The sequence below is a fragment of the Orcinus orca genome, chromosome 5 (genome assembly GCF_937001465.1).
Source record: "Orcinus orca chromosome 5, mOrcOrc1.1, whole genome shotgun sequence".
Classification (NCBI taxonomy): Eukaryota; Metazoa; Chordata; class Mammalia; order Artiodactyla; family Delphinidae; genus Orcinus; species Orcinus orca.
In genome coordinates this window covers 61,941,492-61,969,355 of record NC_064563.1, presented here as the reverse complement: position 1 = coordinate 61,969,355, position 27,864 = coordinate 61,941,492, and the positions used below count along the sequence as shown (strand labels likewise).

The 27,864-nt window shown below is 38.7% G+C and overlaps 2 protein-coding genes and 1 pseudogene across 2 annotated transcripts in view; 2 read left to right on the top strand and 1 right to left on the bottom strand.

Moving 5' to 3' along the window:
- The window catches only part of MRPL47 (mitochondrial ribosomal protein L47), a 36,226-nt gene extending 23,887 nt beyond the window's left edge, over positions 1-12,339 (top strand). The window contains exon 7 of the mRNA XM_033429473.2: positions 9,164-12,339. Within this exon, the coding sequence (XP_033285364.1) occupies positions 9,164-9,221 (58 nt within the window). The 3' untranslated portion in view covers positions 9,222-12,339. The remainder of the gene's footprint in view (positions 1-9,163) is intronic.
- Positions 44-27,717, bottom strand: ACTL6A (actin like 6A). Its single transcript, XM_004270517.4, has 14 exons — positions 27,528-27,717; positions 20,431-20,507; positions 20,093-20,267; positions 16,636-16,736; positions 14,709-14,806; positions 9,685-9,779; positions 9,290-9,396; positions 9,103-9,192; positions 7,876-7,937; positions 7,133-7,247; positions 6,902-6,982; positions 4,838-4,933; positions 2,265-2,351; positions 44-503 (listed from the first exon to the last, which is right to left on the bottom strand). Exons 1-14 carry the CDS (start codon positions 27,550-27,552, stop codon positions 423-425), a joined length of 1,290 nt encoding a protein of 429 aa, XP_004270565.1. The 5' UTR covers positions 27,553-27,717; the 3' UTR covers positions 44-422.
- On the top strand, positions 15,110-15,585 carry LOC117201588 (small nuclear ribonucleoprotein G-like; annotated as a pseudogene).
- Positions 27,718-27,864: the final 147 nt, after the last annotated feature.

The following is a 27,864-nucleotide window of genomic DNA, read 5'->3' as shown; positions in this document are numbered from 1 at the left end:
TACTTAAAGTGGCAAGTTACAACACAGCAGTCCACAAAAAAAGTATTTCTGGAGTGGCTAGTAATTTTTATTTAATTTTGAAAGCCTAAGGTAAAAAACATAGGCAGTAAGTTTTACTAGTCAATAAAAAGCAATTCTACCATAAACAGAGTTGGAAAGCATTTTACTGAAAGCAAAATATTTAGAGAAAATAGACATTTATACAAAATTATAAAATGCTTGTAATAAGAATAAGTGCATTTCAAGGAAAGCACAAACTTATTTTAATTTACAGAGCCAGTTAAAGCCTTAAAAAATTTAAGTGGAAATTGAAATATGCAAAAATGTATAAACATTCTACAAAAGATGGTTGTTCTTTTCCTGAGTATACTAAAGCTATGAAACGTAAGGTGACAAAGAAGGTAGTTGTTTGGGAACTCTTCTCAAGGGCATTTCCTTTCTACACACTGCTTCCCTCCTTCTTCATATTCTTGTTTGGAAATCCACATCTGCTGAAAGGTGCCCTGTGAAATGGAAAGAAAAAATTACGTATGTACCTTTCTATTAGAAAATTGTTTCTTTTAATACCTTCATTATCACAACTCCTAATTTTTGAAGAACTCTTAAACCCCTCCCCAAATAGTACTCAAATTACACCCTTCTGGGCTTCCCTGGTGGCGCAGTGGTTGAGAATCTGCCTGCCAATGCAGGGGACACGGGTTCGAGCCTTGGTCTGGGAAGATCCCACATGCCGTGGAGCAACTAGGCCCGTGAGCCACAATTACTGAGCCTGCGAGTCTGGAGCCTGTGCTCTGCAACAAGAAAGGCCGCGATAGTGAGAGGCCCACGCACCGTGATGAAGAGTGGCCCCCACTTGCCGCAACTAGAGAAAGCCCTCGCACAGAAATGAAGACCCAACACGGCCACAGATAAATAAATAAATAAATAAAATTACACCCTTCTTTTTTCTGCCCTCCTCCAGAACGTGCAAAGACACTGTTTAGTCTTGCCCAAGTTTATATAGAATATTAAATCTTTTCTATACTGTCATGAGGATTTAGAAAATGCTGGGAAAGGAAGATGAAGAGTTTAGCTATGATGGACTGATTAAGGCAACAACAGAAATTGTTGGAAGGCTTGATCCTAGTACAGCATTGATGAAATGTTCTAGCATTTGATTAATGGTAACGTTTAGAACTCAAACTAGGATAAAGTTTTACAAGTACACAAACGACAGTACACACGCACTATGCAAAATAAACAGAAGGTCAAAGGAGGAAAATGACTAAAGGAGGAAGGAACGTGGACTACATTACTACTAAGACGTGTAAGCAGAAGAAATCCATTCCCTATGATTATTCAAGTGGATTCATATATTGTTTTGTTTCATATCCAGTTTTGAACTAAGATCATTAAAAGACTAGAAACAGAACATAGACCAGAAATATATAAATGGACAGTTACAAACATTTAATAGTTAATAGCTTTTTAAAATGTTTAGCATAAGTACTTAGTGACATTTACTTTGGCTGCTCTGAGGTGAAGGGGAAATCCTCCAAATTTAGGGTGCAGATAAGTACAAGGACTTCCTCCTGATTCACAGTAGGCACCAGTCCAAGCAGCATGCAAACCCCAACACCATGACTTCACCATTTGCCCCAAGAACCAATTCCTGACATACTCTACCTCACCAACAGGCCAGGGAGCAACCAGAACCCAAGAAGGAATGATTTAATTTTTTTTTTTTTTTTTTGCGGTACGCGGGCCTCTCACTGTTGTGGCCTCTCCCGTTGCGGAGCACAGGCTCCAGACGTGCAGGCTCAGTGGCCATGGCTCACGGGCCCAGCCGCTCCGCGGCACGTGGGATTTTCCCAGACCGGGGCATGAACCCGTGTCCCCTGCATCGGCAGACGGACTCTCAACCACTGTGCCACCAGGGAAGCCCGGAATGATTTAATTTTAAATGTGCTGCAGATAAGTCCTGACCAGAGCCAATGGGAGTATTATTAAAAGAGGTGAGGATAAGTTAACAGATGCCCGCCTCTGTGTGAAAGGGGAAACTGTAATTAGGCTGACAATACCCACTAAAAAGGCATTGAGGCATTTTGTCATTTTGGAACATGTAAAACTGGCATCAGGTCCTCTACTAATTTGATAGCTAAAAACTGCGAAGATAAATGATCCATGGGGATTTTTAGTCTTTCTGCTAAATTCAGTATTTCCAGTGATACATTTAAATTAAATAAGAATCTTCAACTATTTTGCAAAGTAGTTTATCTACTAACCAAAGAAGCTAGAATGGAGCCACCGATCCATGAACTAAACCTCCGTTCCACTGTTGTATTATTTGCAATCAGTTTCAACCGCATACTCTAAGATAGAAAGGGAAGAATAAGTATTAGTAGGATCAAATAGAACAAGTGACTCAACTTAGGAAATTCAAGTTATGACCGTTTAGTGGCTCTGGTTCAAGCACTAATTACACATGATTATTTTGTAGTAGCCAGATTAATAGTAGGCATAGGTTGGACTACTGTATAGGATTTTAAAGTACTTTGATTATGTCTTGTAATGTGTAGTTGAATAAGAAAATAAATTATATAAACCTTACAAAACTGCATACTAGACAGCATGGCATTCAGAATTTAATCCTAAAACAGCAAAATAAGTACTTAACACTATAAATCAGGTACTATGCTAAGTGCTTCATATATTATTTCATTTTGTCCAACACCAAGTATAATTATTATCCCAACCTGCTGCCCTTTCTGTAGTGCTCCTCAACTTTCTAACTTACTTTTTTAGGCCTTCAAAATCCCTCCTCTCTTAGTTCATCCCTCAAGGGTTGAATCTTAGTTCAACCCTCCCTATTCCTCCCTGCCCCCATTCAAATCAAAACACAGACATAAGATCTCAGGAAAGTTTATTCACACTGCTTTCTTTCAAGTTAGTGTTTCTGTTCTGCTGGAACACTCTCTCAATAAACATGGTTTTATGGCTCAGCACTATCCCTATCTCACTTCCTGTATGGAGAGATTTTCCCCCTACCTAGGAATTTGCTTCTGGGGATAGTTCTCAAATTGTTGATACTTACCAATTATTCTATATATGAACATACAGTTTGAGTCTTTTTCACAGTGAAATAACTGTGTATGTAGCAGGGGTATGTGGAATGGGAGGGAGGGGTGCTGAGAGCAGGAGGGATGAACACAGGGTTTTGTAGGTGAGGAACTGGTTGATATCTATTACAATGGATTTCATTAAATTTTAATTGCCTCCTAAAAGACAAGGATAGTATCTAACTGGTCTTGACCAGACCTGGGACAGCCCAAGTCTATATTCATTATTCTGGGACTTTTATGAAATCTAATGATTAGTACTATAATTAAGGTAGATGCCGCGTCAGTCTATATCTCCAAGAATGTAAGGAGGTATCAATCTTGTGCCTATATCAATACTTACATAACAAATATAAAAATGTGGCATATGTAAAACAGTCCTTTATATGAGAAACCAAAGGCTATCAAGTACACAAATTCTATAGATTCTGTTAGGGCCTATGTAATCTCTAATAAAGTTTTTTAAAATGTAATATTTATCGCAAAATACCTTACAAAAAACTACTTGATGGAAGTTTAAAAATCTAAAGACTATGACTACTACTCTGTTACTAATGTACCATGTAAACTACCTTCTCCCTAAACCAGGTTCTTCTGTCCTTTTGAAAGTTATCACAGTGCACCAAGGGATGTTTTTAAAACATAAAAGCTCTTTAGTCCTCTGCCAGATTTTATCTTGTAAGTTTGCTATTAATAAGTGACATGACCTGGAACCTATCTCTGTGGGTTGAACTGTATCCTCCAAAGAGGTATGTTGATAATCCCTGGTCGCTGTGAATGTGACCTAATTTAGAAATAGAGTTTCTGCAGATGTAGGGTGGACCCTTAATCCATTACAACTAGAGTTCATTTAAGAGGACATACCCACAAAGGGAGAATGCCACATGTCAACGGGGATAGACACTGAAGTGCTATAACTGCAACCCAAGAAACGCCAAGGATTGCTGGCAAATCATGAGATGCTAGAAAGAGGGAAGGAAAAATTCTCTTCTGTACGTTTCAGAGAGCATGGCCCTAATGACATGTTGATTTCAGACTTCTAGCTTCCAGAACTGAGAGGTAATAAACTTCTGTTGTCTTAAGCCATCCAGTTTGTGGTACTTTGTTACGGCAGCCCTAGGACATAATATACCATCGTGCTCATCTTTCCAGCCATATAGCTCTCCCCACTTCTACACAGACTATAAGCCAACTACTTCAAAATATTGGAATATGCCATCTTCCCTTCATATTCTGCACATGGTATTCCCTCTACCTAGATGTCCTTTCATAAACTGCCAACCAGCTGAACTCCTGTTCATTCAAACAGCTTCTTAATGAGGCTTTCTCTGACACTCCTAGGGAGTTAAGTGCTTTCCCCTCAGTGTTCTTAAGAGGGCCTGGTTGATGACATACTGAACCACTTAGCACATTACAGTTTTTATTTTCTGCATGTCTACTCCTCCTAACTGACTAAGCCCTTGGTGGGAAGGGACTATATTTTCTATCCTTAGTGCCTAACAGACTATAGGTACTTAAGTATGGAATCAATGAATAAAGTGAGATTCAGACAGTACAAGAGTAACTAATAGATGTCATCTAGAAAAATTTGATTAATAAGGGGTATTAACTTTAAGTAATACCATACCAGGCAGACACAAAATACCATCAACCTACTGAAAAACAAACTATATAAAGTTCCACCAGCAGTGAGGATACATATGACTGAAAAATACCACTAAAGAACAAACAAAACTTACCGGGGGTGTTTTCTGAGAGAGTTCTCTATTCAACCTGTCAGTAAAGCTCTGAATTAGCGTGTTTCCTCCTGCCACTATAACGCTGCCATAGAGACCCTGGGATGAAAACAAAAATAAATTAGTTCCAAATGTTTCCAACAGTTTTAAATACAACTACAAATAAAACCATGTCTTCCAGTAAAATTTTCCCTTTTTTAATTTTTACTTCTACATAGACCTACTAGTTTAATCTAGTGGTTCTCAATCCTGGCTGCATTCAACTCATTAGGGAGCTTTTAAAACACCAATACCTGGGGGCAATTAAATAAAAATCTCTGGGGATGGGGTCCAGGAAAAGTTTTTGTTGGTTTATTTAAAACTCTCCAGATGAGGGCTTCCTTGGTGGCGCAGGGTTAAGAATCCACCTGCCAATGCAGGGGACATGGGTTCGAGCCCCGGTCTGGGAAGATTCCACATGCTGTGGAGCAACTAAACCCGTGCGCCACAACTACTGCAGCCCGTATGCCTGTGCTCCACAACGAGAAGCCTGCGCACCGCAACAAAGAGTAACCCCCTGCTCTCTGCAACTAGAGAAAGCCCACGCGCAGCAACAAAGACCCAACGCAGCCAAAAATAAATAAATTTATAAAAAAAGAAAACTCTCCAGATGATTCTACTGTGCATTAAAATTTAAGAATCACTATCTTAAAGCAATTATTCTACAATCCAATCATAATTTTCTGGCAGATAGCTGCCAGTATTTCATTAGAGGTATATTTCATAATTACATCATCTCAGAATGTACATCTAGAAGTTGCAATGTTTAAAATTAGGCAAGGTTTAATGATTATGGTGGATAATGCATACTCTGACAACAGTCCTGGCCAAAATGACTGCTACCTTTCTCTTCTGCAGAGACGAACTTTTTCAAAATCCACGTGCTGAGGCCTCCCCCGCCAAAAATAAATTCTCAGTAATAAGGAGTATATCTACCTCTAATCTGCATGTATGCATCAGAAAGTTAAATGTCAGCCTGCTTTTTTAGTGGCTAAATTCATATTTTAAAAATTTATTCCAAATGTCTAACTCATCTAACTTTTGAAAGAGAAAATGGAATATAGAAGCATCTCCTCCTCTGCAGTCAACAATAGTTTAAAGGAGAAAACTCAATAAAAAACAAAGTTAGCAATGTCTTACAGTAAATGTACTTCAAATCAACTGCCTTCCCCTTGAGTTTATACTAAAAAATTGCATGCTTACAACCCCATTATCCTAGAAGCAGCACATCCCAGGCAGGTAATTAGTTGAAATAAAGAACATTTTTCATAACTACCTGGAAGTCTTTTTTGAACAACATGATTTTTTATAGACCCTTAGCTATTAGCACAATGCTCTAAGCAAATGCATTAACTCAAAGAAAATCAAGGCAATACGTTGGCTACAAATTAAATCTAGCGTTTAAATAAGATATAATCTATCTAATAATTAGTATGGTATGGAATATGGAGTTAGTCCTTAAAACTTGGCAAGAAATAAACTGATGAAACAAACAGCTTGGAAAAGCACAAAAAATATGAAGTTTATATCTAAACTCCATGTAAAAGTTACATAATTTAAACCTTAAACCACACCTTCCTGAAAAATAAAAAGTAAAACTGTACTAGGTACATTAAAAATCACCAATAATCTGTATCTCGGTATGTCACGTTTTAGGAAATCTCTAGAACAGCGGTGTCCAAAAGAACTTTGTGTGATGATGGAAGTGTTCTACATCTGCACTGTCATAGAGCAGCAACTAGCTACATTTATAATGTGGCTAGTGCAACCGAAGAATTGAAATTTAAATTTCTGTTTATTTTAACTGAATTGCCACATGTGGCCAAAAGCTACCACACTGGACACAGCTCTAGAGTTTTGCATTTTTCCTTTTCTAGTAGAACTTCATTTTTTTACATATTTTTACAAAATGGACTTCAAAGTCAATGGCCAAAGTTGCCAACTTAAATAATGATGGCCATTATAAATAATGGGGCACTAGATTGCCCTAAAAGATACCTTTATGCCATAAATGAGACTGGCACTTACTGGTCTGATATCAATATCGCACATTCCAACACTTGTAGTGACAACATGACTGACGCCCAGCATTGTATTTCCTGATAACCCCTATAACAAAATAGAAATGAGTAGTCACACAGAAGACCTTCAAACAATAAAGCACATCCAAAAAAGCTAAGTCAGTCTTATTTAGGTTTTGTAATTACAAGAGATCTTTAAAGGAAAAACCAGGCTAATTATAAAAATAAGCTTTTATACCTTTACATTGGAAGGGTCAAATAATCCTTCAGGAATCTTTAACCGTTCTGCTCCAAAATCACAGTTGTAGCCATTGGGGAATTCATAATGAACAGTTGGCATCTGTGCGGCTACTCTGAAAACATATCAAACAATATTAAACAAAAGACAAAAACAATCCTCTTCAGAATTATAAACTACTAAGGAATCATCAACTTATAAGAAAGCAGAGGGATATCTTATTTTCTTTTAAAATGTTATTCAGTATTTCTTAACTTTTTACCTTTAGACCAGTTAAGCATATTCTACAATTTTTTAAACTAAACAAATCAATTTCTTTCCTCATTTATGAAGTACACAGTTCAAAAAAAATCTTTTTTTAAAATTTTTATTTATTTTTGGCTGAGTTGGGTCTTCGTTGCGGTGCGCGGGCTTCTCATTGCAGTGGCTTCTCTTGTTGCAGAGCACGGGCTCTAGGGTGCACAGGCTTAGTTGCTCCACGGCATGTGGGATCTTTCCGGACCAGGGCTCAAACCTGTGTTCCCTGCATTGGCAGGCGGATTCTTAACCACTGTGCCACCAGGGAAGTCCCTACAGTTTTTTTTAAATTGAAGTACAGTTGATTTACAATGTTTTGTTAGTTTCTGGTGTATAGCGAAGTGATTCAGTTATATATTAAGTATACAGTTTTTTTAAAAGATTAGTATGAAGGTTTTAATAAGCTATTAAGTTTTAAGTCTTGTAGAAAAAATAAGAAAACATACTGTTCATCGTAAGTTGAATCTGATACTTGAAGTACTGAGGCTTGAAAATCCTGGATAACACACTATGGATTTTAAAAAAAGGATAAGAAACAAAATTATTGAGATTTGTCTTTGCAGTCTATACTTTGTAACATTATTTTAAAAACACTTTTCTTAATGAAACTGTACCACATTCCTGGATGGCTAACTCATTTCAAGGGTATAAATCTACCCAGTAAGGACTGTGAGCATCAAGAAACCCAATTCTAAACACTCGCATTATAAGTTAAATTATATAACATTTAAATTACAACCATTATGGAAAAATGATGAGATAAAAAAACAAGTGGGAACCCTTGTACCCCAGTCCTGCATAACAAAATTGGTTTTAGAACACTGTTTTCCCATTTTTTAAATTTTTTTCTTTAAAATTTTTATTGGCTTATAGTTGATTTACTGTTTTTCCCTTTAAAATAAGCTTAGAAGCAAGATTTCATTAGCTGAATATATATAAAATGCACATATATTGTGTCTTATGGAATTTTTAATGACTGACATAGTATAAAACAGTTAAAAAATTTGCAGTGAAATACATAGGACCTCTGAGCTGCTAAGGAAAAATCCTGTCTAAGGTCTAGGCGCAATTATTAATCATTTTCACAATTTTTCCTTGTACTAAACACCCACAAAAAATCTTTATCCTTAGGTGTAAGAAACTGTCAAATAGGATATATCCCTGCCATAGTAAATGATGACTTTCATATCCTTTTACTGTTAAAAATGAATGTATATTGTGGTGTGAGAGGTTGTTTTACTAACCTCTCCCGTCAGTAAGTCATGTTCAGAGATGGATTTTCAGTAAAGAAAACCTTTTGTTGGCTCCTTGCTGTGAACAGTAACACATTTTTTTACATAGCTGACTCATATTAGGAAAGGGAACGTAACTGAGCCATACCAGCAGGTCTCTATACACTAAAACCATTTTCTTAGTCAAAAAATGTACAGAATAGCATAATGCTTGTTTTTATCCCAAAGCTCCTTTCAGGTCTCACCACAGTAATCCAAGTGAATATAGTTTGTTGAGATATCTGACAAGCATGAAAAGCACCCCCCCTACCCCGCCAAAAGCTATTAATTTTGTTTGTAAAATATCATTAAAAATATAAGTTTGAAAATATAAAGTGCTCATACTCTAGTCAAAGACTTACAGCCTATAATGCTTTCGTAAAGAGAATAAGGGTTACTTACGTTACACATGTAATTGTGCCAAGACCTTGTAACCTGTGGCAACTTCTCTTTTCTTTTCCAGTTTGCTGGAGATCCTTCACGAACAGCTTCCTGAGTGCCAAGAGCAAGTGCTAGGTTAACAGAGTTCACAACATGGGGGTGGGGAGTTGGAGGTAAATCCCAGAAATAAAATTCATTCATCACTTACTTTTGATGCAATCATATATGGAGGAATCAGTTCTATATTCATTTCTTGGAAGAGTTCTCTGCACTGCATAGTAATAAAGTCTCCAGCAAGAGGGGATTTTACAATGCCTATGAAACAGATTAAACAAGGCTAAGAAAGCATTCCATCCAAACTCCCTGGGACAAATTTCCTCTGTGTATTTATACATGATCAATTGTTTTCAAGCAGAATTAATGGAACTATCCCTCCAGGCATGAATGAAGCCATGCATCAGTTTTAAATATACACTATATACTAAAGATTAAAAAAAAAAACACTTAAAGACATGACTGGGAAACTGATATACTTTGATAGTCCAAGTCATTGCTTTATTTCATGATCTGTGTCCTCTGTGCACCCTGGTTAAATACAGTTACCTTGCTGAAGGACATAGCCATCGTGAACTGGAATTGCAGTGGTATGAGTGGCTCCACTGTCCAAGATAAGCCCAGTAGAACGACCATTAGCAAATCTAGTTTAAAGCATTAAGGAAAAGAAAGTATCAAGGTTCCTAAAATAATGTTTATTGTAAAGGGAAGGTTTTATTAAGGCATTTTTAAAACATGTGCATTGTGGCTTAAAATGCGTTAAAAAAAAATAAAATAGGGCTTCCCTGGTGGCTCAGTGGTTGAGAGTCCACCTGCCGATGCAGGGGACACGGGTTCGTGCCCTGGTCCAGGAGGATCCCACATGCTGCGGAGCGGCTGGGCCCGTGAGCCATGGCCGCTGAGCCTGCGTGTCTGGAGCCTGTGCTCCGCAGCGGGAGAGACCACAACAGTGAGAGGCCCGCGTACCGCAAAAAAAATTAAAAAATAAATAAAATAATAAAATAAATATGGGGATGAAAGTTGGCATCAAATAATAACTCTGGTTTCAAAACAAATGAGAACAGGCAGGATTTCCAGAATGGTGGTGTGAGGAAGTCAGAGAAACCTTTATCCCAGAGAGACATCTGTTAAACTGGTCCAAATTAGCACAATTATTCAAAGTCCCTGGCACAGATCAAAGGGCTTACAACAAACTGAGAAGCATTTAACAAAATCTATAGAAACTTGGTAAGAACAGTGGGAGGCTGTGACATTTGAGATAAGAACTAAAACCATTCTCACATAGGATTAAAGAACCATTTCAGCAGTTTGGCAGGTGAGTGGCTGTTATCATCATCTCCCCCAACTCAATAGGAAGAGCTATTCCAGGCAGATTCAACAGCCAGTGAATATCAGCAGACTCCACTTATCCCATTTTCCACAGCTCTGTGCTGCAGAAGGCCTACATCACGTGAACATCATAAACCAACATTTAGGAGTAGAGCCATTCACTGGATCATCAAATATTTACTGAGCATCTATTATGTGCCTAGTGATAGGTCTGGTGCCCAATAAAGGAGGGCAGCAGGGAGGTCATTCTCTCACTAGCACTCCTTAAGCAGAGAAGACACGAAGAGGTGAACCAAAACTGTCTTTGCCCTGAAGGATATCCTGATAAGTGCAGCAGAGATCAATAAAGCTATAAAAAGAACAGTTTGAGATGCCATGGGAGAGTATATAGGAATATAACCGGTCCCTGGGAAATTCAATTGTAAGCTGGGGAGGGGGACATGGGGAAGAGGAGAAACATGCGGGAAGGCGAGGAGGCAAGAGAGCATAGTGAAGAGGTCAGGGAAGTGCAGCATAGTTCAGTGGGGCCTGAAAGGAGAAGAAAGGCAAGGCTGTGGAAGATGATTCTGGCTTAAATCAGCAGACTGGCAATTAACAAAGATGATCAGAGCTGCAGTGTGAAGACTGGGCAAGATAAGAGGAAGGGGTGCACCTAATGCAATGGCAGTGGATAGAGAAATAAATGGATTTGAGGGTTTGGTTTGGGGCCGGGGGAGGCTGGAGAATAGACAGGTCTTGATAACTACAAAATCTGAAGGGTTAATGAGAAAGATTTCTGGTCTAGACAACTGGGAGTAAGATAATACACAAAGGAGAAAGAATAAATTTGATGGGAGAGAAGAATTTTGGATATATTGAGTTTAAAGTGCTTAAACAGATAACTAATAGAAAAAAGTTCTAGTAGACAGCTGGACGTGGGCCTGGAGCTCACAAGAAAGATCTGGGATACAAACATGGATTTGGAATTTGTCAGTGTATAACTGGTATCTGAAGCCAAGGAAATAGATAGTTAAACCAGAAAGAACATGTCAAGAGGGATGAAGGGCTAAGGGCAGAGAACTAAGGCATGGGCAGGAACGATCAGAGGAAAGAGGTCTGAGAATAAATGGCCAGAACGATAGGTTAGTAATTTATCTTTGCTATTACTGGTACTCCATTGATCTCTGGTCATCTATATACATAAACACTAATTTTATCTCTGTTAGTACAAAGTGATACAGTAACACCAGACTAAAAGTATGTAAGCTCTCCTGAAGATGGCGATTATAAAACCTGGACAAATTATTTTAAGTGACCATTTTAAGATACTGGAAAGTATTCAAAAGTAGTCAAAACTCAGCCAAAACTTATCTTCATGAAACTGCAACCAGAGGGGGTAAAAACTGCAAGTTTGCAGCTTCCTCGCCTAAAAGTGCTTCCCAGCTCCATGGCTATGGTTCAGGAAAGCAGTGATGAAAAATCGCAACTTTACCACCTTGAGTGAACACAGAAAGGAGTTCAGGGGTGGAAGAAAAGCTGGACATTTAAGGTAGAAACTCTGGAAGAAAGAGAACCACAGAAGGGATAAAACCCAAAATCTGAGTATAAAATCTACCCAAATCTCTGGTTGACAACTGAACTATTCAACTGCAGGACTGCAGGGGGACCAACAAAATGCAGAGAACAGAAGGGCAATGCATTCTTGAAAAACAGAGGTGCACCAATGAGTTCTGTGATTTTGCTACCTTTTTAAATCAATGAATTCTCCAAGAGCATGCAGCTCTGACAGGAGAAGGCTGAAGCCTGCCTCGCAAATTGAGGTGTCAAGAGGACAGAGCCTGAGGCTGGCAGATAAGAGCCCAGCTATCAATTAAGTCAGATAAAACAATACTACTCTTCTTACTAATATTTTTGTTTTGGAAAACAGAGTTATCTTTTTCATAAAACTGTTATTTTTGTCGACGTTAATGTGTGTATTTTTGTTATTTTTAATTAAATTAATAAGAAAATGTTAAAAGGAGTCTTAGTTTTAAATTCTCAAACAGTAATATTGATAGTTATAACCTACAAAAAACAGAAGCTCTGCGTCATCCTCAGTAATTTTTAAAAGTGTAAAGGAATCCCAAGGCCATGGTTAGGAAGTCAAAACAATTTTTAGAATAATACTAAGATGTTATTTGCCCTTTTCACTGTCATTCTCTCATAAATGTACAAGAGAGTTTTTTTTCCAGAGGCTATGTCATGTGTGATACACAACAGACTGAATGTGATATGAGAATCCAACTTCTGCTATTAAGTCCAACGTTAAAGACATTTGAAAAATTGTGAAACGAAGCCACCCTTCTCATTAATATTTTTGGTTTTGGAAAACACAGTTATTTTTTATTAAAATATTTTATTTATATTATCATACAATGGGCTTATTAATTTACTTAAAATAAGCAAATATAATTTTTTTAAGTTTCTGTCTTAATTTCTAATATGGCAAATACTACCAGATATGATCCACATAAATAAAAGCTCTAGGTATAAAAAGTTTGAGAACCTCTGGGCTAGAAGAACACAGTAAAAAACACTAGTCAGCAAAAGCCAGAAGTGTTAGGAATTCTAGAGGACAATCTACTTCCCTTACCAAATAAATTACAAGAGAAAATAAAGGGGAGGGTGGGTACAATCTACAGACCACAAGAGACCTAAGAGACATATCGAACAAAATACAATGCATGATCCCTGTTGCTTGGGTCCTGATTCAAATATACTAAACTGTTTTTTAAAAAAGAAAATAAATTGTGGTTATATCTTTAAAAAAAAAGAGACATATGGTAACATCTTGTACAGATACATGCTTAATGTCTGGGATTTACTTCAAAACCATGGTGGGAGGGGGAGTGCCTGTGGTTATAGCTAATACCACTTAGCTCTGTGTTGAAAGTTGTTGACCCTGGGTGATGGGCACATGGAGGTTCAATATAATATTCTATCTTATTTTGTGTAAGAAATTTTCTATAATAAAAAGTTAAAAAATAAAACAATACCAATTCTGTTTACATACTCCTTGTAAGGAAGCAGCCAAACAGATCTTATGTTCAAATTCAGAATTGCCGTTTTCAAGCTGTGGACTGGGACCAGTTTGCTTACTTTGACTCCGATTCCTGACAGGATTATTATGAAAATTAAATGATATAATGCACACAATGAGTCTGCTAATACTCTCCCTCCTTCCTCTACTCAAAACCTGCAATGGTTCTCTTGAGTCTAAAGTTCACATTTTTAAAATCTAACATGCAAGACTTCTACAGTCTGATCTAAACATATTTTTACAACTTGTTCTGAAGCCGAACATAAATCTTCAACTCTAAACTAAGTCACTGTGAAGAACGCTTACACTTTCCACCTCCACATTTGTGCTAAAGTCATCTCCAAGACACACCACGACAGACAAATGTTAGATTACAGTTACCACAGTGATTCTCACACATATAAAATTCGCCTGATTATTACAGCAATCCAGGGAGGTATACCAGATAAATGAGTAAAAAGTGAAGTTCAAATTTTAAGTACCTAATTCAAGATCAGTTTATAAGCACTGGAACTTGAACTCTAAATATAGGTCTCCTTCCCCCACATCCTGCAACTAAATTCTCTTTTCTTTACAAAGGCTTGTCACGCTACAATATTACTCCACTGAACTACAATTGCTATTTGAAAAATTCAAATTAATCATGTACTTCTTTATGACTTTTGCCAATGCTATTTTGAAGTACTATTTAAATCTGTTATTTAGTTTTCAACAAGAATATTATTCTTTGAGATCAGGACATAATATTTCCTTGTCTGTCCCTTAATATGCTTGTAAAAAATATTTGGTGATTAAATCTTAAATGAGTTTACATGCAATTTCCACTTTTCTAAGGTACTGGAGAAGAGGAAGGAAATGGCAATCTTTGAATTCAGCTAGGTCAACTGACTTAGATACTGTCCTGTCGTCACATTCCCCTTCTAAAAACAAAAATTTTTGTTTTTGTTAAACTTTGTTAAATTAATGAGAAGAATTTGAGTGCTTCTTTCCTATCTCCCTCTCACATTTTCACATGCATCAGTTCCAATAAGAATACTAAAAGATAGATATCTAAAAGCAATGGAGAAAAACGCCTCAACTTCCGAACAAGCAAGAAGTGGCTCCTGTCTTCCTGCTGAAGGTATCACCTTTAACAGCACCACAGTTACTCCTAAAGAGAAGTTGGGTATTACTCCTTCAAGGATACGCTGTCAAAACGGCAGTTTTGCAAAGGAAGAATGCAGGGATGTTGTAGTGTTCAAACATTAACTCTGTCAGTTTCTCTCTCTTTGCTCTGGTATTCCACTTGAAAAGAGGGAAAAAGAAATGCAAATTATTTATTGTTTAAAAACTGAAGTGTTGATTTATCTCAAAATTCATTTCAGCACTACATTAACAAAGATGTAAAACATTAATAATAGAGTAAAATACCATGGAAAATCTTCTTCATAATATCTTTACAACATTTATTTCTATGTATTTGTAATAAATTTAATAAATAGAAAGTTTATTATTTAATACATAAAATTGTTTGCTGCTATGAATTCTAGAAATTACACTTTTCAAAGTATATGGAAATCTGGATTCTTATAAACGAAGTATTATTAAATCTTTTTTTTTTTAAATCTTAAGAGTGAATCTAAGCGTGAGGGACAATTCGAATTCCGTTTGGAGGCATCTTTGAGCTCGTGGAGTAGACATCATGAGCAAAGCTCACCCTCCCGAGTTGAAGAAATTTATGGACAAGAAGTTATCATTGAAATTAAATGGTGGCAGACATGTCCAAGGAATATTAAGGGGATTTGATCTCTTTATGAATCTTATGATAGATGAATGTGTGGAGATAGCAACTAGTGGGCAATAGAACAATACTGGAATGATGGTAATACGAGGAAATAGTACCATCATGTTAGAAGCCTTGGAACGAGTTATGAACAATAGCTGTCTTCAACAGAGAAATCAACTGCTTCCACATGTCCCCTCTCCACATTTTACTGCGATGAAAACTGGGTCGTGTACATTTTCTTACTGAACTTTTTTGTTAAATAAACTTTGGTAATAGTCAAAAAAAAGAGTGAATCTACTCATCAAAATCTTAAATATGCATTTTAAACCACCAAATTCTCCCACTTGTAGATGGTACTCAAAAGAAACTAGAGTTTAGAAAACAATAACAAAATATTGATAATTTATAATCATTATCTAGTCTTCTGGGCCCTTTTGACTCTGTACCAAATGTATTTCACAAGAGACTCTGGTCTAGCAATTTCCAGCCCTAGTTCAACATTGACTTTAAATATAAATTTTATTATTTAATAAGTAAAATTGTCTGCTGCTATGAATTCTAGAAATTACAGACTTTTCAAAGTATAGGGATATCAGGATTCTTATAAACATGAAGTATTATTAAATCTTAAGAGTGAATCTAGGGACTTCGCTGGTGGCACAGTGGTTAAGAACCCGCCTGCCAATGCAGGGAACACGGGTTAGAACGCTGGGTCTGGGAAGATCCCACATGCCGCAGAGCAACTAAGCCCGTGAGCCATGACTACTGAGCCTGCACTCTAGAGCCCGTGAGCCACAACTACTGAGCCCACGTGCCACAACTACTGAAGCCCGCGCAACCTAGAGCCCGTGCTCCGCAACAAGAGAAGCCACTGCAATGAGAAGCCTGCGCACCTCAACAGAGTAGCCCCCACTCGCCGCAACTAGAGAAAGCCCGCATGCAGCAACGAAAACCCAATGCAGCCAAATAAATAAATTTATATTTAAAAAAAAAGAGTGAATCTAGGCACTCTTAAGGTTGAGTATAAAAGCAGATATACACTGCCCTTGAGGGATAAGGGACAACTGACCAAAATGGGAAGCAGCCCAAGGAAATCAAATGTTAAATTCCCGGAAAAAACAGATAAATAACCACCAGAACCCACTAGGGTGCTTTAATTATTGTTCTTTGAGTATTTTAATTATTGAAATAATAAAAATAAAAGTTGTAAGAGTATTTATAAATGAATCTCCCTTTCCATAATCTTCAAAATTCAAAATATGAATTTCTATGTCTCTTAAAGAAAAAGGAAACACTCTTCAAATGAGTAAATAAACAACCTAGAGAAACTCGAAAAAGTTTGTCTCACCGGTGCTTCTGACATGAGAACAGGATGCAGGCTGGCCTCTGATTTGACATGCATTTTGTAGGTATGATCCAAAATAGCCTGGAAACTATCCCAATCTTCAACTAAAATATAAGATTAATACCTTGAAAATAATGCTTAATCGAAGATTAATACAGCATCTTTTGAGAGACTGTGTCTAATGGTTTAGCACTAATATTGACACTGTAATATACAGAACCTACTTATTTTACAGCTCTGCCTCATAACACAGCACTTCATATAGACATCATCTTTGTCTTCTAGATACGGTTTCTCCAGCCCCAACAGTTACAACCCCTAGACCTGTCCCAGGTGTAATTAATGTATCAAATAGATGTAAAATACCAAATAAATATTATTCAGTAAGTACTTATTAAAGGCCCAAAACGCAATTCAAATGGTAGGAGAAAACACAGAAGAACTGTATGATCTAGAGCTGACATTTAAAAAGCTTACAATCTATATGAAAAAAGATGTAAAGACTTAAAAAAAAATTAGAGAATAGTATGTCTTCAATTTGCCTTCCACCTAAACATCCCACTGAAACTGCTCGCATAAGTTACTGATGAGCTTCTAACAGGCAAATCCAGTGGATACATTTGTAATCTCATCTGACCTCTCTAAATTACTATCTGACACTACTGACTCAAGAGTTTACAAACTTTTTCTGCCGCAGTCCTACAAAGCAATGTCATTCCTTGTAAACATACTTCTATAGGCCTCTCAGGATGGGGTTTTTTTGATCAATGGACCTCCTCTGTAGCTTTAACTTCTCTTTCCCCTTCTTAGCGTAAAGCTCAGTGCCACAGCTGAGAACAATGAGAATCACTGGACTTCTTTACTTCTAGAACTTTTTCTTTTCTTGGCCTTCTCCTGAATTTTCTCCTACTTCCCTAACTGTTCCTTCTCATTCTCCTTCACAGGCACCTCTATTGGTTACATACATGGAAATAAATTTTCATAAGGAATCCTATCCTCAATCCTCTTCTCATATCCCAAACTCTTTCTGGTAAAAAAAAAAAAAAATCAACTCCATGTCTTAAAATCTCTCTCACCTGCTTATTAGATCAGCACCTATATTCAAACACTTTGAACTAATAAGCTCATCTACTTGCTGTGCAGAAAGAGCTAACTTAGCAGACCTGAGAAAGGCCTGCTTGCAAGGCTGACCCTTGGCTGGCATCTAGGAACTTGTTTGGTAAACAGTTCCCTACACTGATATAAAACTTTCCCCAAATACGAATAGCTCACTGTGCCTCAACTGTTTATACAGTGTGGTTTATGTGGAATACCTTTCCTTCTGGGAGTCTGGGGTTTTGGAACATGTTAGGCACAGAGTACCTACATGACCAGCCCCTAATAAAAACCATGGGTACTGAGTTCTTTTTTCTGTATCCAAAAGACAGTCATTTATTCCAAGTAACAAGATAATATAAGAAATAAAATATTTGCAACAAAAAATGTCCTTCCAGTTTTTTTTTAACAGCTCTCTAGAGGTATAATTTTCCATAACATGGATCCATTTTAAGTGTACAATTAAATGATTTTCTTTTGTAAATCTACAAAGTTGTGTGAATATTATTACAATTTAATTTTAGAATATTTCCATCATCCCAAAAAGAAACTTTATGCCCTTTTGCAGTCACTTCCCATTCCATCCACAGCCCCAAGCAACGACTACTTTACTTTCTGTCTGTATAGATTAGCTTTCTCTGATCATTCCATATTAGAGTAATCATACATTATGTGGAGTTTTGCATCTGATTTCCTCTATTTGGCATAAGGCTTTTGGGGTTCTTCCATATTTTAGCTTATATCAGTATTTTGTTCTTTTTATTGCCAAATAGTACTTCATTTTATGGGTATACCACATTTTGTATACCCATTCATCCAATGATGCACCTTGGGCTATTTCCACTTTTCGGCTAATACGGATAATGCTGCTCTGAACGTTTGCATATATGTATTTGTATGGACATATGTTTTCGGTTCTCTTTTGTTGATACCTAGAAGTGGAACTGTTTGGATTACATGGTGAATTTATGTTTAACCTGTTAATAAACTGTCAAATTTTTCCAAAGCTGCTGAACCATTTTTTGTTCTCTCCCAGAAACAGATATGGAGGTTTCAGTTTCTCTATATCCTCATCACACTTGCTATTGTCTGTCTTCATAATATAGCCATCCTGTGAGTGTGAAGTAGGGTACTGAGTCTTTAATGAGCTCTACTAGTAGACCACACACACATGTTCCTGGTTACTGGAGGGATTAAGCGCATCCTTTATGACTTCACTGTAAGCTCTTGGAAGCTTGCACTGGTTTCCTCTGGACTTCTCTACATGCCCCTTTTTTCTGTCAGTTCTGCTTTGTATTCTTTCAGCATAATAAACCTTAACTGTGAGTACACTGACATGCTGAGTCCTGTGAGTCCTTCTAGTGAATAACTGGACCTGAGAGTGATCTTGGGTCTTACACTTGCTTTTTAAGACCATAAAACTTGCTCCTTCCCCTGCTATTCCTACCTCAATGCATGGTACCCCCCATTCAGTGACTCCAATCAAAAATCTAGGAAACTTTCTCAACTCTTTAAACACTTAGTACCATTTGTCTTGGATATCTCTGACAGCCACCTCAGGATCTCTGCCATCAGTATTAAAATTTTAACCCTCTTCATTTCTCATTTGGACTCACCTCCCTAACTGATCTTCCTATCTCTAGTATCTCCCTCCAATCCAGCCTACACAGGACTGTTAGACTAATCTTTCCAGCTGGCACATATGAGCATTTATATATAAAATGCTGTTTAAATTCCTTTGGAGTTACCTTTCAGTTACCAGCTTAATATACTCCTGGCATTACAAGCCCTTTTATGATTGCTCTCTGCCTACCTTTCCTGCAATTGGCCATAATGTACCTACTGTTACAGCCATACTTAATTGATGACACTTCTAAACATGGAAGTTTCTTCCACAACACCATCTCTTCACACATGCTGGTTGCTCTAATTTACCCAGCCTTGTCAGTCAGGCTAATTCTTATTCAGTGATCAAGATTCAGTACAAAAGTTACCTCCTTTGTGAAAACCATCTCTGACCCCCAATGATAGAGTTATATACCCCCCGTCTCTAATCCCACTGCTTATCAAACATAGTTACATTATAGCACTTATCCTATATATATATATATGTGCATGTGTATATATATACACACACACACACACACATATACACACATCTATCTCCTCTACCTATGAGTTTCTTGAGGAAAAGAAACACGTTTTATGCATCTTTGTATTCTCAGTGCCTGGAACATCAGTTTATGGAATAAAAACAACAAAAAAATAGCTGATGTTCAACTTTTAAGAAGCCATTGGTTTATATCTAAAATATACTATGCATACTCTACATTTAGAATCAAATCCATAGAAAAAAACATCGTACCCATCCCATTTTTCAGTGGTGAAATGGCCTCTGTATTCTCCCTCGGAACACGCAGGGCATTAGTATCTATGTAATAGGTGGGACCGCCTTGTTTGCCTTTATCACCATCTATTTCCATCAATGTACTTCCATCATCTCTTTCTACCACCATACCAATAGCAGTAGGGAAATCCACCTGTAAGAGTCAAAAACATTATTTACAAATTTTACCTGCTTTTACCAAGAAGTCATTTCCACCAACTAATGTCTTTTACCATATTTGAGTCAGAATTTCCGCATGAATTTAACTCTACATGAATGGCTTTTGCATATCCAATTAACTCTACCATTCCACTTACCTTGGGACAGTCCTCACCAGCATACCCAGCTCTCACAGTATAGGATCCAATGTCAAAAACAAGGGCTCCAACTTCATCTGAAAAGATGAAAAGATAATTAACATTAACGACTTACAAGTATCATGTGAAAATTAAGAGTACTTAATGTGCTTATATTCATATTATTACTAGCTTGAACCAAGTTTTAAATACACCTTGAAGATTCACTTAATTAAAATATAACAAGTCATACATAGTATATCAGTAGAGGTTCAATCAGGAAAGAGGTGGTACACTAAAATTAGGCAATTTAAGGAGAGTTTACTTATTAAAGGGTCTACTTACAAAAATACAGGCAAAATATAGGAAAACCAGAAAGGGCAGTATGGTACCCTAGGACTAGTAATAACAAATCTGTTGCCACACTTAGAATTGAAGAAACCAGAACCCGGAGAGAGACCTGTATTGGGAGGGCATCGGACAGGAGCTGTGATCTTCAGTTGAGGGATGGAATCAGCCTTGGCTGACCCTGAGGAAAAGGAACCAGACTAATACATTTGCCAACCTCTCTCACCACTGGCTAGGGTGATCTTATAATTTCTCACCCAAACTGAGCCACTACTGAATGTGATAGGAGCCCCTATTAATAATTATACCAGGACAAGAGACACAAAGCAGCAAGTATGGTTACTCTACCATTGGCCAAACCAGAGGCCAAGAGAGTCCACTGATGCAGTCTACAAGGGTCAGTCTTTAAGGGCACAGAGAGGGTGGAAATGGGTGGAAAGTGGATCTGGAGGGGCAAAGGAAAGCTATCCAGTACACTAAGGTATACCATTTTTTTCATACGTTAATCAACATGATATTTCATGCAATTAGGGAAGAAACTTAGCAAAACCCCAAGAAAAATAAGGAACCTAAAGAATAAGAATTTAAGGTATAATAATATAGGCCAGGTAAAAATCATTAAAATGAAGGTATCATTAAAGTTTGCACATTTCCAGATTTGTAGGAGATAAAAGTTTAATACTGAGAGAGAAAGCTAGTATTTTTTTTCATATTCAAATTCAGAGAAAAGCCTCTAATTACACTTTAAAAATACTTCACCCAAAACAGCACGCCTCCTAAAACAAAGCACTTGGGTTTTCTAGGCACTGATTTTTCAAAGGATTTTTTCACTCAGTCATTAAAAATAATAAAGAAATACTACTTAGCTCAATTAAATTGACAAAAATTAGTAAGGCTGGTAAGACCAAGTATTGTCAAAGATGTAGAAAAAGAGGAGCTCTTACACATTTGCTAGTAAAGTTGTAAACTGGGACTTCCCTGGTGGTCCAGTGGTAAAGAATCCGCCTTCCAATGCAGGGGATGCAGGTTCAATCCTTGATCAGGGAACTAAGATCCCACATGCCGCGGGGCAACTAAGCCCACGCGTCACAACTACTGAGCCCATGCGCCTCAACTAGAGAGCCTGCGTGCCGCAAACTACAGAGCCCTGGAACCTGCGCTCTGGAACCCGCACACCACAACTAGAGAGAAGCTCACGTGCCGCAAAAAAAAAAAAAAAGTTGTAAACTGATACAACCACTATGGGCAATTTAGTCATATCTACTAAAGTTGAAAATGTGCATACATAGAAATTACACTTACGTCTTCTCTAGAGAAACTCTCTCACGTATATCACAAGGAGACATGTAAGAGAACGTTCACTGGCTATGTGACCTCAGGTGATTTACTAACCTCTCTGCCTCACTTTCCTCATATGTAAAATGTGCATAATAGTCCCTATCTTGCAGGATGCTAGAAGTATGGAAGCACTTAGAACAGTACCTGGTACATAATAAGCACAATAAGTGGTAGCTGCCATTATAATTATTATCATCACACTGCGTGCCACAGGAAAAGGTAGGAAGATTAAATGGTCTCTCAGTAGGAAAATAAACTACAGTTTATTCATAGAGTGAAATACTACATAGCAGTTAAAAATGAATGGTCTAGGGCTTCCCTGGTGGCGCAGTGGTTGGGAGTCCGCCTGCCGATGCAGGGGACGTGGGTTCGTGCCCCAGTCCAGGAGGATCCCACATGCCACGGAGCGGCTGGGCCTGTGAGCCATGGCCGCTAAGCCTGCACGTCCAGAGCCTGTGCTCCGCAGCGGGAGAGGCCACAACAGTGAAAGGCCGCGTACCGTAAAAAAAAAAAAAAAACAAAAAAAAATGAATGGTCTACATCTACATGTACTAACATGGATAAATCTCAAAAGAATTAGTTTAAAAAGCTAGTTACTATGCACACATATTTTGATACTACTTAATTCATTATGGATTCACTCACTTAATAAAAGTATAAAAATATGCATAGGGTTGGGGAATATTACATACCAACTTCAGGTTTCTGGTAACCTCTAAGGAGGCAGAGAAGAGGAATCTATATCAACAATATAGATTTTATCTATATTGTTGATTTCAACAATATCAATTTTATTTCGTAAAATATCTGAGGCAAATTTGACAAAACATTACATTTATTTAATCTCAGTAGTGAGTACAGAAGTATCATATATAAACTTACATATACTTTACTTTTTAATGTTTAAAGTATTTCAAAAACTAAAAAAAAATTTAAAAAATAAAGATCAATTATTACACTACAATTATCACAGTTGAGAGATGGTGTCCTTACAGAATAGTGATCTCATTTTTATTGAAATAAAATGAAGAGCCACCTATGTTTGAAAGGAAGTTTCTGTATTTGTTACATTTCCCAAAGTAATCAACTTTTCTCTGTACAATCTCTGATCCAAATTATTTTGTCTGAAAGAAAAGGTCCTTAAAGCAGAACACTGCATTTGTTTTCACCACAGCATGTAAACTAAGGTACAAACAGTAAGTATTGTATACCAATGACATGAACTGGTAAACTCTAACACTTTGATTACCAGAATGTTGGGTAAAGAAATATCCTAACTAAATGAATTAATTGCTTGGTTAACCAAAATTTTCTACTCCTGTTCTCAAGGATCAAACTTTTGCCTTGCACCAGGGCTTTTAACCTTTTCTGTTCCATGGACCCCTTTGACAATGTTCAAGGCTGAAATTCATATGTTGAAGTCTTAACCCCGAGTAACTTAGAATGTGACTGTGTTTGGAGATAAGGTCCTTAAAGAGATGATTAAATTAAAATGAAATCATTAGGGTGGGCCCTAATCCAATGACTGATATCCTTACACGAAGAAGAAATTTGGACACAGATATGTACAGAGGGAAGACCATGTGAAGACACAGGGAGAAGACGGCCATTGAAAGCCAAGCAGAAAGGCCTCCAAAGAAAACAACCCTGTCAATACCTGATCTCAGACTTCTAGCCTCCAGAACTGTGAAAAAATTAATTTTTGTTGTTTAAGTCACCCAGTCTGTGGTACTTTGTTATGGTAGCCCTAGAAAACTAATACAGACAGCTTAGGACACTTATGAATGTCTTCTTAGAATGTTTTCAAATAGACTATAAAAGAAACTAATTAGAATAAAATTCAGTTAGTTAGGGCTTCCCTGGTGGCGCAGTGGTTGAGAGTCCGCCTGCCGATGCAGGGGACACGGGTTCATGCCCCCGTCCGGGAGGATCCCACATGCCGTGGAGCAGCTGGGCCCGTGAGCCATGGCCGCTGAGCCTGCGCGTCTGGAGCCTGTGCTCCACAACGGGAGAGGCCACAACAGTGAGAGGCCCGTGTACCGCAAAAAAAAAAAAAAAATTCAGTTAGTTATATCCCTGGACTCCTTAGGGAGGCCAAGGACTCCATGTTAGCAGTCCCCTCCTCTAACTTACCCTTTCTTAGGTAACCTGCTCCACTCTTACAGCCTCAATTTCTACCTAAACAGTGGTACTTCCAATCTCAAATCTCTCTCAAGCCCTCACCTTCATCCAGATCCAGATCTCAAACTTCTTACTGTACACTGCTTTCACCTGATGTCCCATGAGTACCTCAGATTCAACATACCTGAAGCACTGTCTCCTTGTCCCCGTCCTGCCTAATCTAATCTCAGCTGTGCTTATCACAGTTAGTAGTGGCTCCAGTCATCAGAGGCAAAAATCTTCCTGAACACCTTCATATCCCTCATCAAGTTCTGACAAATATTTCTGCTAAATATTTCTCAAATCCCTTCTTCTTTAATACCATTGCCACTGCCTTGAGTCAAGCTCTTATCTCAACCAGGAATTACAACTCCCTACAGGTACTGTGCTTCCATCTTTACCATCTCAATCCACCTTTCAAACTGCTGCACTGTTATCTTTCAAAACTGTAACTGAACATTTTGGTACATAAATCCTTCAATGAAAAGAAAAGGGAGAATCATTCAGTGGTTTTCCATCATCCCAAGATAAAATTCAAATTATTCTACCCAGGTGATATTCAAGACCTAGCATAATCTGGCAGCAGTCTCTCCTTCCACCTCATACACTACCATTACTGAAGATTATGTTGTCTCCTAAACACACCATCTACTCTGCATACGCTGTCCCTCTCTATTCTTCTTTCATCATCCTCATAACCTCCTTTGTAAAGTCCCTTGACTCTTCCACATTGAGTTAATAACTTTTTTGTCTGTGCTATCTTTGTATCTTCTATATATTGTCATTATTGAACATACTTCACTGAATTTATCATCCATATAAGACACTATAAACTATAAGCTGCACCATTAGTTCACGCACCACTAGGAGAAAAACATGCTGCCAATTAAGCTCTGCCACGCCATCAATAATATTCCAACTTCAGCTTTAAGAGTGTGTGTGTGTGTGTGTGTGTGTGTGTGTGTGTGTGTGTGTGTGTGTGTGTGTGTGTGTGTCTGGGGTGGAATGTACAACTAAAAATAAATTAAATATGGTGTCTATTTATTTGACTGACTCACCTACAAGACTGCGAGTTTCTTGAAGGCAGAAGCTATACTTTGCACATAGCAAGCACTCAAAATTTTTTTGTGTGAAAAGAAAAATCTAACAAATCAGTTATTTTCCTGTCTTAATCAGTGTGGTAAACTGGACATAGTAGAATTTTAATTGGAAGAAGACTCTTGATTCTCAGAATTTGGAAACCCTTTCACAGTAAACCCTTTGGAAAATGTGACCCACTATAAATACTGGCCATACAGTAGTAGCTCAAACACAAAATCATACACTTATTTTTGTGAGTTTTATATACTTTATATGTGAAATAGGCTTTAAGATATATTCCTCTACATAAGCAAATGAGAAACAGGATGTTTATTCTGAATACCTAAACCATACATGAGTATGTTGTGGTTCCATACTTGAAAAATGGCTTATGGAGAAACAACCAAAATCTTTTTATTTTTAATTTTTTTTTTTATGGGGAAGGGTTTTACTGAAATGCCTTTTCTTTTCCTGCTCCCCACTTACTAGAAAGTTATGTAACTCTGGGCTGGTTAACCTCTTCTACACCTCATTTTCTTCTTTAATAATATGGGGATAAGTAGTACCACCTCCAGTGGTTGTTGTGGATTAACTGACCTAATGCATGTATTAAATGCAATGCATGAAAAGCCTCTGGAACAGTTCTTGGTACACAGTATGCACTCAATAAACGTTAACTGTTGGCATTATTAGTATCCATTTCTACGTTAGTCACATTAAACAATGCCTTGTAAGGAAATACTCAGTGGACAGCCTTTAGGTTCTTGGATCAGTGAACCTGAAAGTCAAGAGTCAGCAGCCTCCATAAGGCAAAGGTACATAGATCAGGTCTTTCTGTCAGGATTACATCTTCTGATGGGGAAGAAGTAAATCATGAAGATCCACTAGGCTTTCTCAAAAGTAAAACTGGAAAACTACTGACTCTCACATTTGAGAAGTCAAAACCAAAAGCATATATGGAGAAGGAGAGGGTGAGGGTCAGCGTGTCACCTGAGTGGGGACTCAAACGTCACTCCAAAACTACTAAAACCTTTGAAAACCTTATTTTCATCTCCTACCTATAAAATGCCATCCGCTTCAGAAAGCAACAATAACAAAAGCAGCACTTTGGGTTTGCCTCTTTCTTCTCTAACTCATCAAACACAACACAAAGCATGAATCATACACATCAGTGCTTCATCTAGGTATCTTGCAAAACCGGAGGCTCTGACTCAGTAGATTTAGAGTGGGGCTTAAGAGTCTGCATTTCTAACGAGCTTGCAGGTGATGCTGATGCTGCCGATCCTTGGATCATACTTTGAGCAGCAAGTGTAGCATTATCCCATTTACCTTCACAACCACCCCAATGGGTAGGAACCATCATTCCACAAAAGAGGAGCCTGAAGTTGGGAAAAGTTAAGTAACTTGCCCAAGGCCAATGAGCTTACTAAATGGTGAGCCTGATATTATTCTAACCCCGGTCTGTGTAGTCCCCAGGCCCGTGGTAATCGTTCACTACACCGCAGCCCACCCAACCGTAACCATCCTTCAATTACATGTGTTCCTAAATTAAGCCGGAGCAGACCCGCCCACAGGTAACTCCGGAGCATCCACAGTCAATAAATAGGCAAGAGTCACTGAAAGGTGTGAGGTAGAGTGAGCTCGGGGCGCGGACGCAGAGGAGGCTGCGTCCTGAGTTACCGCCACTCCTTCAATCAGTTCCACTCCTCAGGACTCGCTCTGCCATCTCCGGGACGCCGCGGAAACCTTCCGTCCACGCCGGAGAACTGCCAGGACCTCCCAAGTTTAAGAACATGCGAGCGCACACACGCCGACAGAGCCGGCTGTGAGAGAGGAAACCCCGGGGCCGGTCACCCCAGCCGCGGCTCGTCGGGCCGGGCCCCCGCGAGGAGCTGCCCGCCTAGCCCCGAGGCGGCGCGCACCCTCGAAAGCCGGCTCCTCCGCGGGCCGAAGCTGGCAGGAGCCGCAGGGGACGGCGACTCCGGGCGCCTGAGGCACTCGCTGAGCCGGGGCGGGGGGGGGGGGTTCCAGGGGCGGGCAGAGCGCGGGGCGGAGATGGGGCGGGGAGGCCGGGGTCCCGAGACAGGGAGACCGGAAGGGCCGCCGGGGAGGAGAGGGGAGGGCTGGGGGCGGCGGTTACAAATCCCACGCGCTAAAAAGGCGCGCTCTCTCCATCGGCCGCACTCACTCACCTCCCCCGTACACCCCGCCGCTCATGGCTGCTATCGACGCGACTCCTACGCTAAAGGCCACCCGGTGAAGTGACTGCAACGGCCGCGACTGCGGGTCCGGAGAAGCGTTGGTCCCCGACTCCCTTAACTTCCACTGCCACCCCCCTCAGGCAACAAAGCGGCGTCCACCCCGGCGCGCAGTCACACTTGCTGTCTCCCTCTTATCAGCCAATCATGAGAGGCCCGACTACCCTTCAGCCAATCAGAGTGAGGCTCTGATGCATCCCCGCCGCGGCACAGCCAGTTTAGCCAATCGAAGGCATCCATGGGGGCGGGGAGAGGGGAAAGCGACGGAAGG

Excerpts from the sequence above, each read along its gene's own strand:
- ACTL6A (XM_004270517.4), bottom strand. The coding sequence starts at position 27,552 with ATGAGCGGCGGGGTGTACGGGGGAG. Across the intron at positions 20,508-27,527 it reads CGGCGGGGTGTACGGGGGAG|ATGAAGTTGGAGCCCTTGTT; the intron begins GTGAGTGAGTGC and ends TCATCTTTTCAG. Across the intron at positions 9,780-14,708 it reads AAAACTGCCGTTTTGACAGC|ATTTGCTAATGGTCGTTCTA; the intron begins GTATCCTTGAAG and ends GCTTTAAACTAG.